General features: G+C 38.0%; 3 protein-coding genes and 1 pseudogene across 3 annotated transcripts; 2 read left to right on the forward strand and 2 right to left on the reverse strand.

The window, feature by feature from the left end:
• The first annotated feature begins 248 nt into the window (after positions 1-248).
• On the forward strand, positions 249-5,004 carry LOC147274041 (transcription factor EGL1-like). The gene is made up of 8 exons (XM_086256157.1): positions 249-1,460; positions 2,028-2,282; positions 2,484-2,580; positions 2,732-2,746; positions 3,021-3,077; positions 3,184-4,044; positions 4,125-4,568; positions 4,674-5,004. The coding sequence occupies exons 1-8, from the start codon at positions 1,345-1,347 to the stop codon at positions 4,743-4,745; spliced, it is 1,917 nt and encodes a 638-aa protein (XP_086112283.1). The 5' UTR covers positions 249-1,344; the 3' UTR covers positions 4,746-5,004.
• A 1,502-nt stretch (positions 5,005-6,506) lies between these two features.
• Positions 6,507-8,088, forward strand: LOC147274042 (translation factor GUF1 homolog, chloroplastic pseudogene; annotated as a pseudogene).
• Positions 8,089-9,978: 1,890 nt separating this feature from the next.
• Positions 9,979-12,903, reverse strand: LOC147274043 (GMP synthase (glutamine-hydrolyzing), putative / glutamine amidotransferase). Its single transcript, XM_086227391.1, has 6 exons — positions 12,236-12,903; positions 11,440-11,690; positions 10,953-11,328; positions 10,717-10,848; positions 10,449-10,624; positions 9,979-10,262 (listed from the first exon to the last, which is right to left on the reverse strand). Exons 1-6 carry the CDS (start codon positions 12,779-12,781, stop codon positions 10,139-10,141), a joined length of 1,605 nt encoding a protein of 534 aa, XP_086083517.1. The 5' UTR covers positions 12,782-12,903; the 3' UTR covers positions 9,979-10,138.
• Positions 12,904-13,722: 819 nt separating this feature from the next.
• LOC147274044 (protein neprosin-like) lies at positions 13,723-16,889 on the reverse strand. Its single transcript, XM_086228296.1, has 7 exons — positions 16,746-16,889; positions 16,557-16,643; positions 16,097-16,291; positions 15,672-15,821; positions 14,962-15,018; positions 14,682-14,825; positions 13,723-14,091 (listed from the first exon to the last, which is right to left on the reverse strand). Exons 1-7 carry the CDS (start codon positions 16,887-16,889, stop codon positions 13,723-13,725), a joined length of 1,146 nt encoding a protein of 381 aa, XP_086084422.1.

Raw genomic sequence — 16,889 nt, forward strand, 5'->3', positions numbered from 1 at the left:
AAGGTAAATAAAGGTTGTAAACAAACAAATAGTGAGGGATGGAGACAATAATTACTCTTGGTTTTTTGCTTATTAATTCTCACCAAATCCCACCATTAAAGCACATACGACGACTGCGAGCGAGAGCATCGATTGCTAGCTTGAGCTTGTTCGTTCATGTGACCACTGTTGCTGTACCACGTCTCTTTTCTTTTCCTCTCTGTCCAGAATTCTCTCTCTCTCTCTCTCTCCATTTCCATGTAATTTGGGTCAAAAGAAACAATTCCAAGAGAATCTTTCTTTTGCCATTCTATCAATAATTTGTGCAACGCCTTTTTGGGATTGCTCCAAAACCCATGAAGCCAATGCAGTGAAACTGTGTGAAACGTTTCCAGAAATGTATCAAAATTGAAACCCATATAGCCTCACTGCACTCAAGGCCTCTTTTGTCTTTAAAGTGCCTTTCACTAGCTACTACTGTTACTATACCTGTTTTCCCCATTACACAAGTTTGTATTTCTGAGCTGGGTTTTGAGTTATTTGTGGTGAAAATTAGAGAACCCAGTTTGGGAAAGTTGGTGTTTGGTTCTTGTTTGTAGGCCTAAGTGTTTCAGATTTTGGGGGTGATCAGAAATACCCAGATCATTTATTGGCTCTTTTAGCTTGTATTGTATGTATTTGTTAAAAAACTCCAAAGTGTTGGTGTTCCCCCCACACCTCTTGCCACCATTAAAGAGCTTGTGCTTCTTGGGTCTTCTAACAGATAGCTTATTATAGAGCTCTTTTTAGAGCAAAAATTTAAGTCACTCATTTATTAGATTGAAAAATAAGATAACGTTTTTTTATGTTATTGTTTCTCATGAAAGTGAGTGTTCTGATTCTGTACAAAACGGGAAAGCAATTTACTACTGGTCTAGTGATGGTCGTTGCTCTCTCTACAAACCAGGTTTTATATTTTTGATAATAATAATAAGCACCAGCTGCTTCTCTTTCCTCTCTGTACTGTTATTTTACACCAAATTTTCACAGAAAGTGCCCATCTTGAGGCTCTGTCTGTCTCTTTTGAGCAAGGCCATGGTGGTTTTGAGTCCCAGTTTCTTGTTGTTCAGAAACCAGGAACAGTCCTGAGTCAAAGAAACCCATCTGGGTTATTGCTTTAGAAACACCAAGAATCATGAGTTTGAGCTAATACACCAGCACTTCTTGGTTCTCTAGAGGTGTATTTTGATAAAGAACAGAAACCAAGATTTGGGTTCTGGTGCTCGGAAATGAAGAATCCAGGGAGAGTCTATCTCCATCTGGTCTGATTGAGTGGTGCGTGCCTTTTTGTTTCAATATCCAGAGTCAAAAGTTTTATGCTTGAATATGGCTACTAGGCTGCAGAGGGTGCCAGAGAACCTGAGAAAACAGCTTGCTCTTGCTGTGAGAAGCATCCAGTGGAGCTATGCAATCTTCTGGTCCATTTCAGCAAGACAACCTGGGTACTCATATTTTCATCTTTTGCTCTACTTCGGTTAGTTGAATTGTAACTATGTATTTTGGTCTCATGGAAAACAAAGTAAAAATTTTTTGTACACAATTTCCCTCTAAAATCTTCTATTGTCTGAGTGTTTGTGTGTGTGTTTCTTTTTCTCTTTTTTTTTTTATAAATTTTTTTTTTTATAAATTTATAATTTTCTGCAACTTGGACCGCTTAAGTTTCCGGAATTTCTGTGTTGGTGGTCGTCTGGATTCAGGCACGTGTTGGGTTCAAAGGGAAAGTTTCACCTTACCATAGTAGTTTGTTCCCCCCACCATCTCTTTTTCTCTTTGTTTTGGTTTCACAGTTCAGAAAAGTCTTCTTCTGCAAGTGAAACCGATGTTGGTTTAATAATTGGACTAATCCCCTTCACATTCAGATGACAAAATTATAGGTTTTACATGCTTTCTATGGCATTCTATTAGATGAGGACAAAGTAGTAACCTTTTCACTGTTTGATTATGTAATTCTCCTAATCTCTTATGGCATTGTCCTTATTTGCATTAAATTGCAAATGTTTACTTTACAGGGTATTGGAGTGGGGTGATGGGTACTACAATGGAGATATTAAGACAAGGAAAACAGTTCAAGCCATAGAACTTAATGCTGATCAAATGGGTTTGCAAAGGAGTGAACAATTGAGAGAACTTTATGAGTCCCTCTCAGCTGGTGAAGCAAGCCCGCAAGCTAGAAGGCCTTCAGCAGCATTATCTCCTGAAGATCTTGCTGATACAGAGTGGTATTACCTAGTTTGCATGTCATTTGTCTTCAACATTGGCCAAGGGTAATTTATTTCCTCACAATTCTTCTGTACTCAGGTAGCAGCTTAGGCCTTTCTGATATTTATGTATTGATCAACCATAGATGTGATGCAATTTAGTTTGGCTTTGAATGTGAAAAGGCAGGGCATAATAACCCCAAAGTTCATTCTACATTCATTGCTTCTTATAGCTTCACTAATTAATTCCTCCCCAAACTTCTTCAGGTTGCCAGGAAGAACATTAGCAAATGGCCAACCTATCTGGCTATGCAATGCTCATTATGCAGATAGCAAAGTATTTACTCGCTCTCTACTAGCAAAGGTAGCTTTCTGTTTCTTGGTTTATATAAGTATCATTTACTGAATACTGGTTCATGTTTATTGGCTACCATGCTCAGAATGAAGAAACTAAAACATCTGCTCTCTGTTTTGTTTTCTTTCTATACATGGATTGTAACAACTGTCACCCTCAGAGCGCATCCATTCAGGTACTAATACTGACTCATCCACACTAAATTTAAAAATAGTACACATCCACTGTATTTTATATGAAGGAGGAAGCATGAAGCTGCCAAAGTATTTACTGGTACATTAAGTCTGTTGTCACAGTTTCAGACACCACAGACTCTGAATTGTCAATATAAGTTTTCTGTAACGGTTTATTTTAGAAAATACAAATTACATTTTTAATTATGGGCATAATCAATGTAAAAACTTTTATCTCTTATAGCTAAGCATGCTTTCTCTTGTTTTTCCCTCCAGACTGTGGTATGCTTTCCATTTTTGGGAGGTGTGGTCGAGCTGGGTGTGACTGAGCTGGTAGGTAGTATTTGACTTAGAAACCTGCTTCAGTATATTCAATTAGAAGTTTATATTTCTTCCAATTCAGCTCCATTTTATATCACTTTGCACATTCTTTTTGAAGGTACTGGAGGACCCTGGTCTCATTCAGAATGTTAAAACATCTTTCTTGGAGGTTCCATACCCAATAGCTTCAAAGAAAACCAATCCCAGTGCAGGAAGCACAAGAAATGACAATGATATTGCCTGCGCTGTGCTTGATCATGATGTTATTGACGCGAAATTATTTCCTGTTGTACGATGCGAAGAAATAGATATGACTTCACCCAATAATAGTTCAAATGGGTTGGGGCCCAATCAACCAGCTGATGATTCATTTATGGTTGAAGGGATGAATGGGGGAGCTTCTCAAGTGCAAAGCTGGCAATTTATGGATGATGAGTTAAGTAATTTTGTACATCATTCCATGGATTCTAGTGATTGTATATCTCAAACTTTGGTATATCCTGAAAAGGTTAGCTCTGGTCCTAAGGGTGAAAAGGCAAATGACCATTGTCTGCAAGACCATAAAGAGTGCAATTGCACAAAACTAGCCTCTTTGGATCCCCAATCCAATGACTTGCATTATCAGACTGTCCTTTCTTCCCTTCTAAAGAGCTCACACCAACTGATTTTGGGGCCACACTTTCAAAATTGTCATCAGAAATCGAATTTTGTCAGTTGGAAGAAAGGAGGATTTCTAAAATGCCGGAAACAAAGAAGTGGAACCCCTCAAAATTTATTAAAGAAGATTTTGTTTGAAGTTCCTCGGATGCATGTGGTTTGTGTGCTTGACTCTCCAGAAGATAACAGCAATAGAAATGGAGTTTGGAGGCCAGAGGCTGATGAACTTCTTATGAACCATGTATTATCTGAGAGGAGGCAAAGGGAAAAACTAAACGCAAGATTTTCCATTTTGAAATCATTGGTCCCCTCAATTAGCAAGGTAGGCACAACTTCATTTCCTGATATTTGTTTACAGACATTAACTTTAAAGTAAATTGTTTATCCACTTTTTTTGCACAGGATGACAAAGTATCCATACTGGATGATGCAATAGAATATTTGAAAGATCTTGAGAAAAGGGTTGGAGAGTTGGAAACAGGCAGGGAGTCAACAGATTTAGAAGCAAAAACAAAGAGGAAACTCCAAGATACTACTGAGAGAACCTCTGACAACTGTTGCAACAACAAAATCAGTAATGGGAAGAAGCCACTAGTTTACAAAAGGAAGGCCAGTGACATTGATGAAACGGAGCCAGAAATCAACTATGTTGTATCAAAGAACGGCTCAAGTGATAATATAACTGTGAGTATCAACAACAAGGATGTTCTAATTGAGATGAGGTTTCCTTGGAGGGAGGGAGTGTTACTAGACATCATGGATGCCACCAGCAGTCTCCATTTAGATACTCACTCAGTTCAATCATCCACCAGAGATGGGATTCTTTCCCTGACTATTCAATCCAGGGTAGGAACTCATAGTTACATGATGAATATGCTCTATCATTTCAATTTTCAGTGCTTTAAGAGAAATTGTATAGTTTTTAACTACTGGTTTCTTCTTATTCTACAGTTCAAGGGGTCGACTCTTGCATCGGCTCGGACAATCAAGCAAGCACTTCAGAGAATTGCAAGGAACTGTTGAAGCTTCTGTTCTAACCAAGAGGGTTATTTGATTTCTCAAAACCTGTCATTGTACAACTGTGTAACATGGAAAGGTTCTTTAGATTTTCGCTGTAAGAAACATGAGTCTCTTTGAGGAATTTTCCTTCAGGTAGTAGTAGTCTAGTAAAAGGAATTAAACTTGTGTTAAATGCTATATCTTCTAGTATTTGATATGTGATTCTGTACCTACCAAAAGCTCACCTACAATTTTTTGCTTATATGATAGAGCATTACATTCAGTAAGATGTACTTTGAACAACTCAAGGAAGGCTTCTTAAATCTGTCATCTTAAGGAGAAATCAACAGATTATTATAGAACAAAAAATTTAACAGAAACGAGGTGTCGCCCTGTCAATAAAGCAAGTATTACTAACACATAATGACAATGGGTTGGCATTTGGCATCTGTGCAAAAATAAAGAATTTGTAAGAACTTACAAATGCAGTTGCAGAAAAAAAAAATGTTATCTGCACCAGGTGTCTTGTTGTCAATTTTTAACAACACTCCTACCGAAAATTGAGAGGTGAGACCAAGCCCATTAATGTGTCTGCCCTCATTCATAATTAGATCCTGCAAGTCCTTAAATTGAGGACTATAAAAAATAGGTGGGACTTTTAAGTACTGCCATGTCTGCAACTTGGTTTTTGTTCACACAATGGCATTGGGTACGTACATGTAATCAGATTGAAGAAAGATAGGACTGATCATGATCTCTCATTGGTCACAAAAAGTGAGTGTTCTCAGTTTGGCATCATTTAGATGGTCAAAAAGGGAGAGGTAAAAGTAAAACTTTGATAGTAGAAAAGGCTGACAAGTGACCAACTGCATACAAAAAGTTGCAAACATAAAGATTCAGCTGCTGCTCAAAATTTTTACATCAAATCATTGTATGGTATTACCATTCTGTAAACAAAGGCTTTAATCACATGGTCCTTAAAATAAAGGTGAAAATATATTTCGGTGGCAAAGAGCATTGAATCTTAAATCATGTGACAGCTGTCGCCATAGGTGTTGATCTTGATTGCCAATCTCTTTGCTGGGAAGAACTTGTCATTCTGTTTTTTCATTTGTTTTCTTACAGCAAAGACTTGGAAATCAACTTACAGGAAAAAGTTGGAACTATGCTAATACTACATTTTTTTGGTCCTACCCTAATGTCACATGAGAGATTGTCGTTCTGTTTCTAATTATTTTTGGCGTATTAGTTATTACTTTTCACAGAAATAATGTAGATCCCATACCGACTATTGTGAGCGATGAGTACATTCTATTAGTCACGCATAATTTTTTTTCTCTATTCAAGACATGGAAAAACAAACTAGAATGGGTTTATTCTATAGTACCGAGCGAGTACTAATACAAATATTTTAATCCAATCAATCACAGTTTCTCACTTACAAATTATATTGTAAAATGATTAATATCATTTTATTCTTCAGACTATTACACTTGTATCAGTTTGGTGTTCAGACTTGTAATTTGAAAAAGGCTTATTTGCACATTTGCCCCCTAACTTATAGGTTGTTTCTCACTTTGCCCCCTAATATTTATTTCTGTCAAATAACCACCTGAACTTTAAGTCCGTGTCCCACATAACCTTATTCCGTCCACTCCGTCTTGACCTCCGTCAAAAAGATGACGTGGCGTGGGTAATATGGTCATTTCAGCCCTCTGAGTGCCACATGAGTGCCATTTCTGTATTTTGTGGGCCCCAAATGGCCACGTAACAAAGCTAGCCCAAGCCATACATACAATTCAATCCCAACTCCCAACTTGGGTTTGCCCGAAAAAATGGCTGCAGAGCTTTGCTCTCAATCTCAGGCACTCCTCCTATCCACGACAACCACCATTCCCCAACGCTCCCAACCCAGAAGTAGACCCACCACCACCGCCTTCATCCCCTTCTTCTCTCTCTCCCCCCCCAAACCTCTCTTCCACCTCCCCAGAACCTCCAAACCTCGACCGAGACTCCAAGTCCTTTCCCAGGCCACTGCTCTCGATTCGGCCATCCAAGCCGGCCATGACCGACTCTCCAAGGTCCCCATTTCCCACATCAGGAACTTCTGTATAATCGCCCACATCGACCATGGCAAGTCGACTCTGGCAGACAAGCTGCTCGAGATGACTGGGACTGTGCAGAAGCGCGAGATGAAGGAGCAGTTCCTCGACAACATGGATTTGGAGAGAGAGCGAGGTATCACCATCAAGCTCCAAGTTGCTCGGATGCGTTATATGGGCAAAAATGGTGAACCCTTTTGCTTAAATTTGATTGACACTCCTGGGCACGTTGATTTCTCTTATGAGGTCTCGAGGTCTCTTGCTGCTTGTGAGGGTGCTCTGCTTGTTGTTGATGCTTCACAGGGTGTGGAGGCTCAGACTTTGGCTAATGTGTACTTGGCTTTGGAGAACAACTTGGAGATCATCCCTGTTTTGAACAAAATAGACCTTCCAGGAGCTGACCCAGATACTGTTATCCAGGAGATTGAAGATATTATTGGGTTGGATTGTAGCAATGCAATACTTTGTTCTGCTAAGGAAGGTATAGGTATAACTGAGATTTTGGATGCCATTGTTGAAAGGGTTCCTCCACCTGTTGATACTGCTGAAAAGCCACTGAGAGCTTTGATATTTGATAGTTACTATGACCCATATAAGGGTGTGATTGTGTATTTTAGAGTAATTGATGGGAGGATAAAGAAGGGTGATAGAGTTTTTTTTATGGCTAGTGGGAAGGACTATTATGCTGATGAGATTGAAGTTTTGTCTCCCAATCAGTTGCAGGTTGGAGAACTTTTTGCTGGTGAGGTGGGTTATCTTTCAGCTTCTATAAGATCAGTGGCTGATGCTAGAGTTGGGGACACACTCACTCATTATAGTAGAAAGGCAGAGAATTCATTGCCTGGATATGAGGAAGCCACCCCAATGGTGTTCTGTACTTCTGTGGCATGTTTCCTGTGGATGCAGACCAGTTTCCTGAGCTGAGGGAGGCACTTGAGAAACTGCAGCTTAATGATGCTGCTTTGAAGTTTGAGCCCGAGACTTCGAGCTCTATGGGTTTCGGGTTTAGATGTGGATTCTTGGGGCTTCTCCACATGGAAATTGTTCAGGAAAGGCTGGAGAGGGAGTATACTGTTGGGAGGGCTTTAACACTAAAGCTGAAGGAGCTTATACCAACGTGGCCATTTGGGGCCCACAAAATACAGAAATGGCATTCATGTGGCACTCAGAGGGCTGAAATGACCATATTACCCACGCTACGTCATCTTTTTGACGGAGGTCAAAACGGAGTGGACGGAATAAGGTTATGTGGGACACGGACTTAAAGTTCAGGTGGTTATTTGACAGAAATAAAGATTAGGGGGCAAAGTGAGAAACAACCTATAAGTCAGGGGGCAAATGTGCAAATAAGCCTTTGAAAAATTAAGGACTTTGACTTTTTCAATTTTGCCAATTGTGGGTATTCCGTCAATTTACACATTTTTTATCTAAATTTTCGTTTGTATAGCACTATGTGTCAATCACGTTGTGTCCTTTTTTAGGGCAAAATGGTCCCTTCCATTTATATTTTACCCTTTTTCCTTCATGCACCATTTTTCCTTCTTTATTTTCTGTTAGATTAATTTGGATGAAAAATGTGTAAATTGACGGAATAATCTCAATTGGCAAAATTGAAAAAATCAAGGTCCTTCATTTTTCAAATTAGAAATTTAAAAATCAAACTAACATAAATGTAATAATCTGGAGACCAAAATGACGTTAATCTCTATCGTAAATACTCACCATTTTGCTTACACATATATCTAGACAGTAAAATCTCAGTGCACTAAAAGACTCGAGAAAAGGAATAAAATGGACAATTCCAGACATCGTGACCTGTCTGTCTTCTTTTCAAAGTTGGGAAACAACTAATGCTTGCGCATGTAATTTAATGGTGGCCCTCGAGAACTACTGATGCATCATTATCTTGTAAATCATGCCATCATGCAACTTGCAAGTTGACAAGTTGTTATCAGATTTCCTTCTTTTTTATCTTTCATGATCCAGTCCTTGCTTACTAGGATCTCTCCTTTTTAATCTTAGGTTAATTCATTCATGACTCATATCATTATTATCTTCATCTCCATCTTGACTTTACCTCGTCAGACAAAGATGATGTTTTGTGCACAACATAGGTTTTCTAATTCCTCAGATTTTTTGACTTTGGGGCCCTTTAGTTATTAATTAGTTTGTACTGTTAAGGTAGGTGCATTGGTGCAGATGTGGGTGGTGGGTTTCATTCATTCATTCCATAGGCCCATTGTCAATGTAATAAGTGGAGGCAAGAAATGAAAGCAACAAGCACAATATGCACAAAGTTGATATTTAACGGTATTGCATTTATTCCTTTTTTTTTTTTTTCTAACAACAAATATGCATGTTGTTCACATTTTAACTCATCCAACTTCTGTTGTGCTCTAAACATCAGCAAGAGAGCAAAATGAGTTTAGAATTAGGGTAGGAATGTAACCGGTCTATTTTTAATATAAGCCTTTAAAATTAGTCCAAGTGATAAAAGTGAGTGAAGTAATAACTTAAAATTAGAATGTTTTAGACTTTGTTTCTCTTCAATGTCACCAAAAGGACTTCCACTTCTGCTCTTGGAAGTCACAATACTCCCATGACGCAATCACCAAGGCTTGTATCATAAGAGTCCATATTCTTTTATGATGTTTTTTGTATTCATATTGCATTTATATCCAAACTATGTGATTCCATGTTTCTATTAATTATTTATTGTTCCAACATAAAAGGGATAAGACAGTCAAGTAGGTAATTAGGCATGATGATGACCCAAGCTTGATTTTGGAATGTGGACAAGGTCAATTATATGCTTTGAGAGTGAGAAACCTCGGCAGATCATAAGTTTCAGAGAAATCAAAACAGACTACCAGAATTCTGTTAGACCTGATGAACTGATCTTTAGTAAATGAGCAATTCATATATGGTCAACAAGTTAGGTCAAATCCAATACATGGAGCTGTACAGAAATGAGCAATACATTTATGGAGTAAAACATGACAGATCTAATGGTCATTTATATCCATAAATATTGCATTATATAACCATTTAACTTCTCCCCAAAGGCACTTCAAATTGCATGAAAATAAAGCATTACAGCAAAATACTTCACAAATTGAACAAGATTTCCAAAGCCATCACCAAAGAGAAATGTAGAATATAATTTATAATCATGATGTTTCCATAGAAATGTTTATGGAACTGCCATCCAAATCTCCATCCTAAAAATAATAACTTTCTGAAGACTAGTTCATTTCACCAATCACTACTAGTCTAGACCTCAAGCATTGTATATGGCATCAAAATATTCATGGATTATTCCCACTCAATTGTTGACGGAGGCTTTGATGTAATGTCTTGAACTACTCTGTTTACACCACGGACACTATTGCAAATCTTTCGTGCCACGTCATCAAGGAACTTATGTTCAAAATAGTACCTGACATTTTACAATCCCAAGTGATGTCAACAAATAAATTCTAAAAAAAATACACAACAGAAACAAGTGATGTTAACTTGCTTGACGAAATTGTGATTTGTAAACCAAAACCTAAAAAATCCCAGCAAACAACAAAAGGTTATAAAAGAAGAAATGATGCAATATGTAGGACAGATAAAGGCATACCAATCGGCTGTCATCCCATCTTGACTTGTTACAGCTCTGAGAGCAACAACATGAGAATGTGTTCTTTGATCACCTTGAACTCCAACTGATCTTACAGGCAAAAACACTGCAAATGCTTGCCAAATGGAATCATACAACCCAGAATCTTTGATTGATTGTATAAATATCTCATCAACCTGAAAAGAAATAAATAAATAAAAAAGTGAATTCATAAATTTTAGAAAACCAAGATAGTCATGGATTTAACTCCATGAACAAAAAAATATACCTGCCGGAGGATATCCAAGGCATTTCCTTCTGTTACATCACCCAAGACTCGCACTGCAAGGCCAGGCCCAGGAAATGGATGGCGCTTTAGAAATCCCTGAGGAACACTCAAGATCCTCCCTAATTGGCGAACCTTAATACATGGGAAAAAAAAAGAACAAATCAATAATAAGTACACTACTGAAGGAAGATTAATGCATAGTACATGCAAGATAGTAGGAAGGCGGAAGCTGAAACCTCATCCTTGAATAGAAGTTTAAGTGGCTCAATGAGCTTCAATTTCATGTCCTTGGGAAGCCCTCCAACATTATGATGACTCTTGATTGTGTGGGAGTGGGACCTTCCACTTCCAGGTGGCGGGCAAGATTCAATCACATCCGGATACAGGGTCCCTTGGACCAAGTAAGAGGGTTTATTCCCTATCGTTTGCTCCAAATCATGTGCAAAAGCATCAAAAATGGCAATGAACTCCTTTCCAATTATTTTCCTCTTCATCTCAGGATCAACAACACCCTTAAGCTTACTAAGAAATTGATCTGTTGCATCCACACAAGTAACAGGCAAATGAAGATCTCTTTCAAAGGTTTCCATCACTCGCTCTCTCTCTTTATATCTACATGAAAAATAAATTCCTATTAGGGAAACAAAAGAGATATACAGGCAAAGTATACAACATACACAAAGAATTAGCCCTTCAATGTCATAAAACTGCTGGCTCTCTCACCTCAATAAACCATTGTCAACAAAGACACAATGAAGCCTATCACCAATCGCCTTATGAACAAGAGTTGCGGCAACTGTGGAATCCACACCTCCTGATAATGCACATATGACATGATCTTCAGACCCAACTGTTTCTTTTATCACTTTTATTTCTTCATCCAATACGTTTTCCATTTTCCATCCTGCACTGACTCCACAAACATTAAATAGAAAGTATCGTAGTGTCTCCATCCCTTCTGGTGAATGTGTCACCTACACAGAATTTCCACATCTCATTCACTTAAGCAAGTGTAGTAATACTCAACATTTTCAAATATGACAAGTTTCAAGCAGAAACAGAGACTTCTAATAAATATATCCCAAAATAATTTTTATTGTAAATGAAAGTCATTTATTTGAAGCAAATAACAAAAACTTGCATCAGAAGATTCAAGACACATGAAAAGGAGATGCCAAAGATAATAGCCATACCATCAATCAACAAATCACCAAATACCCAATTCAATAACATAACCAAACCTAATAAAAACTCTATCCAAACCCAACTTATCCACAACAATTTGCTCATACGAAAACGACTATAACCCGTAAATATTTCCAGGATCCAACAACTCCAAATTTAACTTAGCAATATTAAAAATGTTACATTTCTTCAAAGCACATGAAAAACGACCCCAAAACAATTTCAATCACATAAAATGCATCAGAGCTTGCTTATAACACAACCAAGCAAGCATCAAACAGCAAATACAAACTAAACAACAGCAAAAAAAGCTGAAAATCCAAACCACAATTACCTCCGGGTGGTACTGCAATCCATAGAACCTCCTAGACTGACTCTCCACAGCAGCCACCAAACCCTGCTGGCTCCGCGCCGCAACCTCGAACCCGTGGGGCAGCTTCGCCACCTCGTCGCCGTGGCTCATCCAAACCACCTGCCTGTCCCCAACGCTCTTGGACCCAAAAAGCCCAGAGCTTCTCTCCACCGAAATCTCCATCCTCCCATACTCCTGCTTCTCCCCAACCCTAACTTCCCCGCCAAGCCTCTGCACAATCAGCTGGAGCCCGTAGCAGATGCCGAGCACGAAGACGCCGTTGGCCTCAGCCCACTCGGCGAACCCAGCCGGGAAGCTTGGGGAGTCGGGGGTGTGAACCGAGTGGGGCCCACCGGAGAGGATGACGACGCGGGGGTTGAGGTCGGTGATGGATTTGAGAGGGCTGGTGCCGGAGATGCAGAGAGAGAAGATGGAGAGGGATCGGATTCGGCGGGTGATGAGATGGGTGTACTGGGAGCCGAAGTCGAGGATCAGAACCAGGTCCGATTTCACGGCTTTGGGGTCCATGGTGGGTTGGGTTTGGTTGTGGTGATGGTGGGTTGGGTTTGGTTGTGGTGATGGTGGCTAGGGTTTATGGGAGGAGGGGTTTTGGGGGTTGATTGCGAGTGGCTGTGACTCTGTGAGTGTGTACAGTGGAGAGAGTTGGGGTTTAAGGAAAGGAACAAAAAGGGAAAATTAGGGTTTTGGAAGGTTTGGCGGGAAGTGGGGGCCTTTGGTTAGTCATCCACTCATCCTTGTTTCTTAATTTATTTTCTTCATGGTTAATGTTGACTTGATTTTCATTTGGACTCTTGGGAAAACAAAAGAAAAATATGGAATAATGGAATTTATAAAGATGGGGATTACAGACTTCCAGTTATGAAATTGTAAAAAAATAATTAACGTATTTAAGCATTATAAGAATTTAAATTTGATGTATGTGATAGAGATGTAGTGTTAAATGTTGACAATAACGACAGTGGTGGCAATAGGATTAAGATGATGGTGTCAATATGGTGGAGTTGGTGGCAATGATAGCGGCAATAGTCGTGGAGGAGAGTGTGGCAGCAGCATCGGTGGAGGTGAGGTGATACCGTGGTGGTGCTAGCGGCAAATGAGATAGAGACCAGGATGGTAGTAATGGTTGCGATAGGATGGTGACTCCAATAACATGTTAAATTTTCTTTTTAATTAATCAACAACAATCTTCTATAAGATTTTAATTCAAAATCTCTTCTCACAAATTATTATATTTGACAAGCAATTATATATATATTAATATGTTAAGGGCATTCTATATTGCCATTGCCCAAATAGTAATTCACAAGCTATTATATATTAGTATCTTAAAGACATGATATATTGTCACTGTCATTCAAAATTAAGCAAGCCATTATTAGAGTGCAAGGCTTTAAATCAGCAAAATCCTTCAAATTATTCTCATGACAAAGATGCAGGTGGGAAATTCACTAAAATGTACAATTCCCTGGGCCTCCAAAATAAACAACATGGCCCAATCCAGCCTGGCCCACATTCTCATGTCTAGCATTGTAGCAATAAGGCTTATCAGCATTCATTTGGAGAGCCCCATCTGCAGGATCATCATAAGCTGCATCAGTAACCACTTTGATCTGACCGACATATGCGGACTTGCCATAACCTTCTTCTGGAAAATGACCACTTCCCATTGGTGGGGTTAGTACATTTAATGGGCTTGAGATTTTCCCTCCCCATGAAATAACAGAGGCCCCTTGGCCCAAACTACTGAACAACACTTTGGGCCAGTAACCAATGTATTTGTCTTCGAGCATGAGCCACCAATTCCCTGTAGCACGATCCTATCATCAAAGCGTAATGTATATGGATTAGATGTTTAATTGTACACACACCAATGTTGAGGTGTTTTGATAAAACTTTGTACATTGATTTGAATTCTTTGCTTTCCTTATTTTTGTTGGTTTTAATACTAACCGTATAATTTAAATTTAAGATCGCCGGTAAATATATTAGATATAATTTCATTCATAGTTAAAAAGTGTTACGAACCTATTTTATTTTTTACTCTTTACTCTTAAGATTGAAAAAAATATTTGAATATGTAAACCCTTTAAAGATGACATAGTGTACCGGACTCATTAACCAACTTTGCACGACTTAAAGTCGTCAAAAAACATGTATCTCATATTTACTAATAAAAATGACGCGAAAGAAATTAGATTATCCAACAAAAAACCCTATTTGTAAATAGGTCAAGTTCACGCAATTATATATAAGGTAATGTTTTTTACACCCGATGTGGGATATTATTCTAATAGTACGTATGTACCGACCTCTGCAAGTGAATATATTTCGTTTCTCTAAATGTAATTAATAATAATAAGATTAGTAAATATGGTATATGAGTCTATATGTAACTGTTTTATAGTACCTGATGCAAACTGAGTAGTATATCATATTGTTGGCCCCTGTAAGTAGAAGATGGCAAAGGGAGGCCAAGGGTTATTTCGGGGCTAGTTTGTACAAATCCTGGACAAAAAACATTGAAGCAACCAGTCTTCTCGTAACCATCTGCCTGCAAGAACATTAATCAATATGGTAATTAACGGCACATAATCATATTAATGGGGGACAAAATTTTAAAAGCTAGCAAAGTGACCACACAAAAAAAAAAAAGGATAGAAATTGAAAGTTTGAGAGTTGAGAATTACAGTCCAGTAGGTATAAAGTCTGCTGGGATGGGAATCCGGATATAGATTTGGAGTAACCTGAAAGGTTGTGAAAAAGCAAGCAAACAATTAATGTCATTGCAATTAATTCTGTAACATCTTAGTTACATCTGTTATTGTGGGGTTTTATCAAGAGAGGACATCCGTAAATTTCAAAATTTACGGACGTCGATACAGTATGGACATGGGGTAGACAGTATGTCGATACAGATGATGTGCTGTAGCAAATTTTGATATGCTGCAGTAAGTTTTGAAATTTCATGTTGACACACTGTCTATCTCATATCAACATTGTATCAGCATTAGCAAATTTTGAAATTTGTGGACATCCTCTTTAGAGAAGAACTGCTGTTATTGTCGCCTAGTGACGTTCGATAAATAGTGTAAACATGATACTGAGTGACAATCTTTTTATTCATATATATGTGAAAAATTTCTTAATGTCTCAACCCTCTCTTGTCTCTATTGATGATGCTAAGTACGTCACGTTTAACTAGGATAAGGGAATTTTATCTTAATTACACTATGTCAATTTCAAACGTTCGTTAGTTTTTTTTTTTTTTAATATTTATTTTTATCACAATAAAGTCTAAATTTACCGAATCAAAAATAAAAATCTACATTTACCATAAAAAATAATATGAAGGTATATAAGGAAGAAAAAGAGAAGTGGTTTTGCAGCATAAACTTACTCCCCATCCAGCTTGTATCTGCTCCTTAGGGCCATTTGAAACCCACATACCACCAAGGCTAAATTGAGTATTAGGCTGTACACTGGGATTCCATATACTAAGCCGTCCTCTTCCTCCATATATTTGGCTTTTAAATTCCACCACTGCAGACTAATTTCATGGACAGCAAATAAGTAAAGAAATATTCTTGTCGTGCTATATTTTGAAATCATCAATCGATCTAACAATATAACATAATATAACAATATAACATAAAGAAATGTTCTCCATAAAGAAATGCTCCATTGGTAATTTAGACCTTGAATGAATATGTTGTTTAGATCGATGATAATTTAACAATATAACATATCAATATTTGACAAGAAAATACTAGCATGCGCTAAAATAGTTTTTTATTTTATTAAATGACAAATTTACTTAATTACTTGTGTGCCCGTCATAATGGAGCTTTGCTTATGAGTATTTGCATAATTTTTGTCCATGATTAAATCTTCCTTTGTCGTCCTTCTTATGGGCACTGATCCTGGTGGGCACTGTATGTTCTTGGGCACATATTGTGAGTATGCATCCCTTGTCAAATCTTCATTTCTCATTCCTTCAGGCATGGTTGTAGGTTTTATCTGCATTGTATAAAGAGTTTTGTTAGGGTTCGTATGGCCGCGATTTTGAATCATAACTGGCGGTTTAAATTCAAGGCGAGAAAACTTGTGACAATTACAACTTTATAAAGGCACGTGAAATGGAACAAATTTAGATCTCACTTTGTATTTGATTAGTTCCGTTCTGAATTACTAATTGGTGTGACATCCACACCAATCAACGATTGTCAATCACTCACACGCGCACATACCATTGAAGCAAACACACAAAGAATTATTCGTTTACCTGAATAGTATGGTTCTTGAGGATAGGATGATCGAAAGCAAGCTGTTTGTAGATGTCAATGCAATCTACAATGTCACCATATTCAGTCTGTTGGTGGAAAAAGAGAAAAACAAAGATTGTTACAAACGAGTGAATATTCAATATGTTATAGTCTCTCTCAGCTAGTATTAAATTCAGCATCTAAGTTACCTGGAAACTCTTGATTGCAGGTTTATTGATAAGTTTAAGCTGTCGATCCAACTCCAGGTCTTCTTCTTTTGATATTCTTCCCCATCCTTGGTCTGCATTTGCACCAAAAAGGATAGCAAATATTGCCAGAAATAGTATAGCCAT

Source organism: Dryas octopetala, chromosome 9 (assembly GCF_963921425.1).
Source record: "Dryas octopetala chromosome 9, drDryOcto1.1, whole genome shotgun sequence".
In the NCBI taxonomy this organism is placed as follows: domain Eukaryota; kingdom Viridiplantae; phylum Streptophyta; class Magnoliopsida; order Rosales; family Rosaceae; genus Dryas; species Dryas octopetala.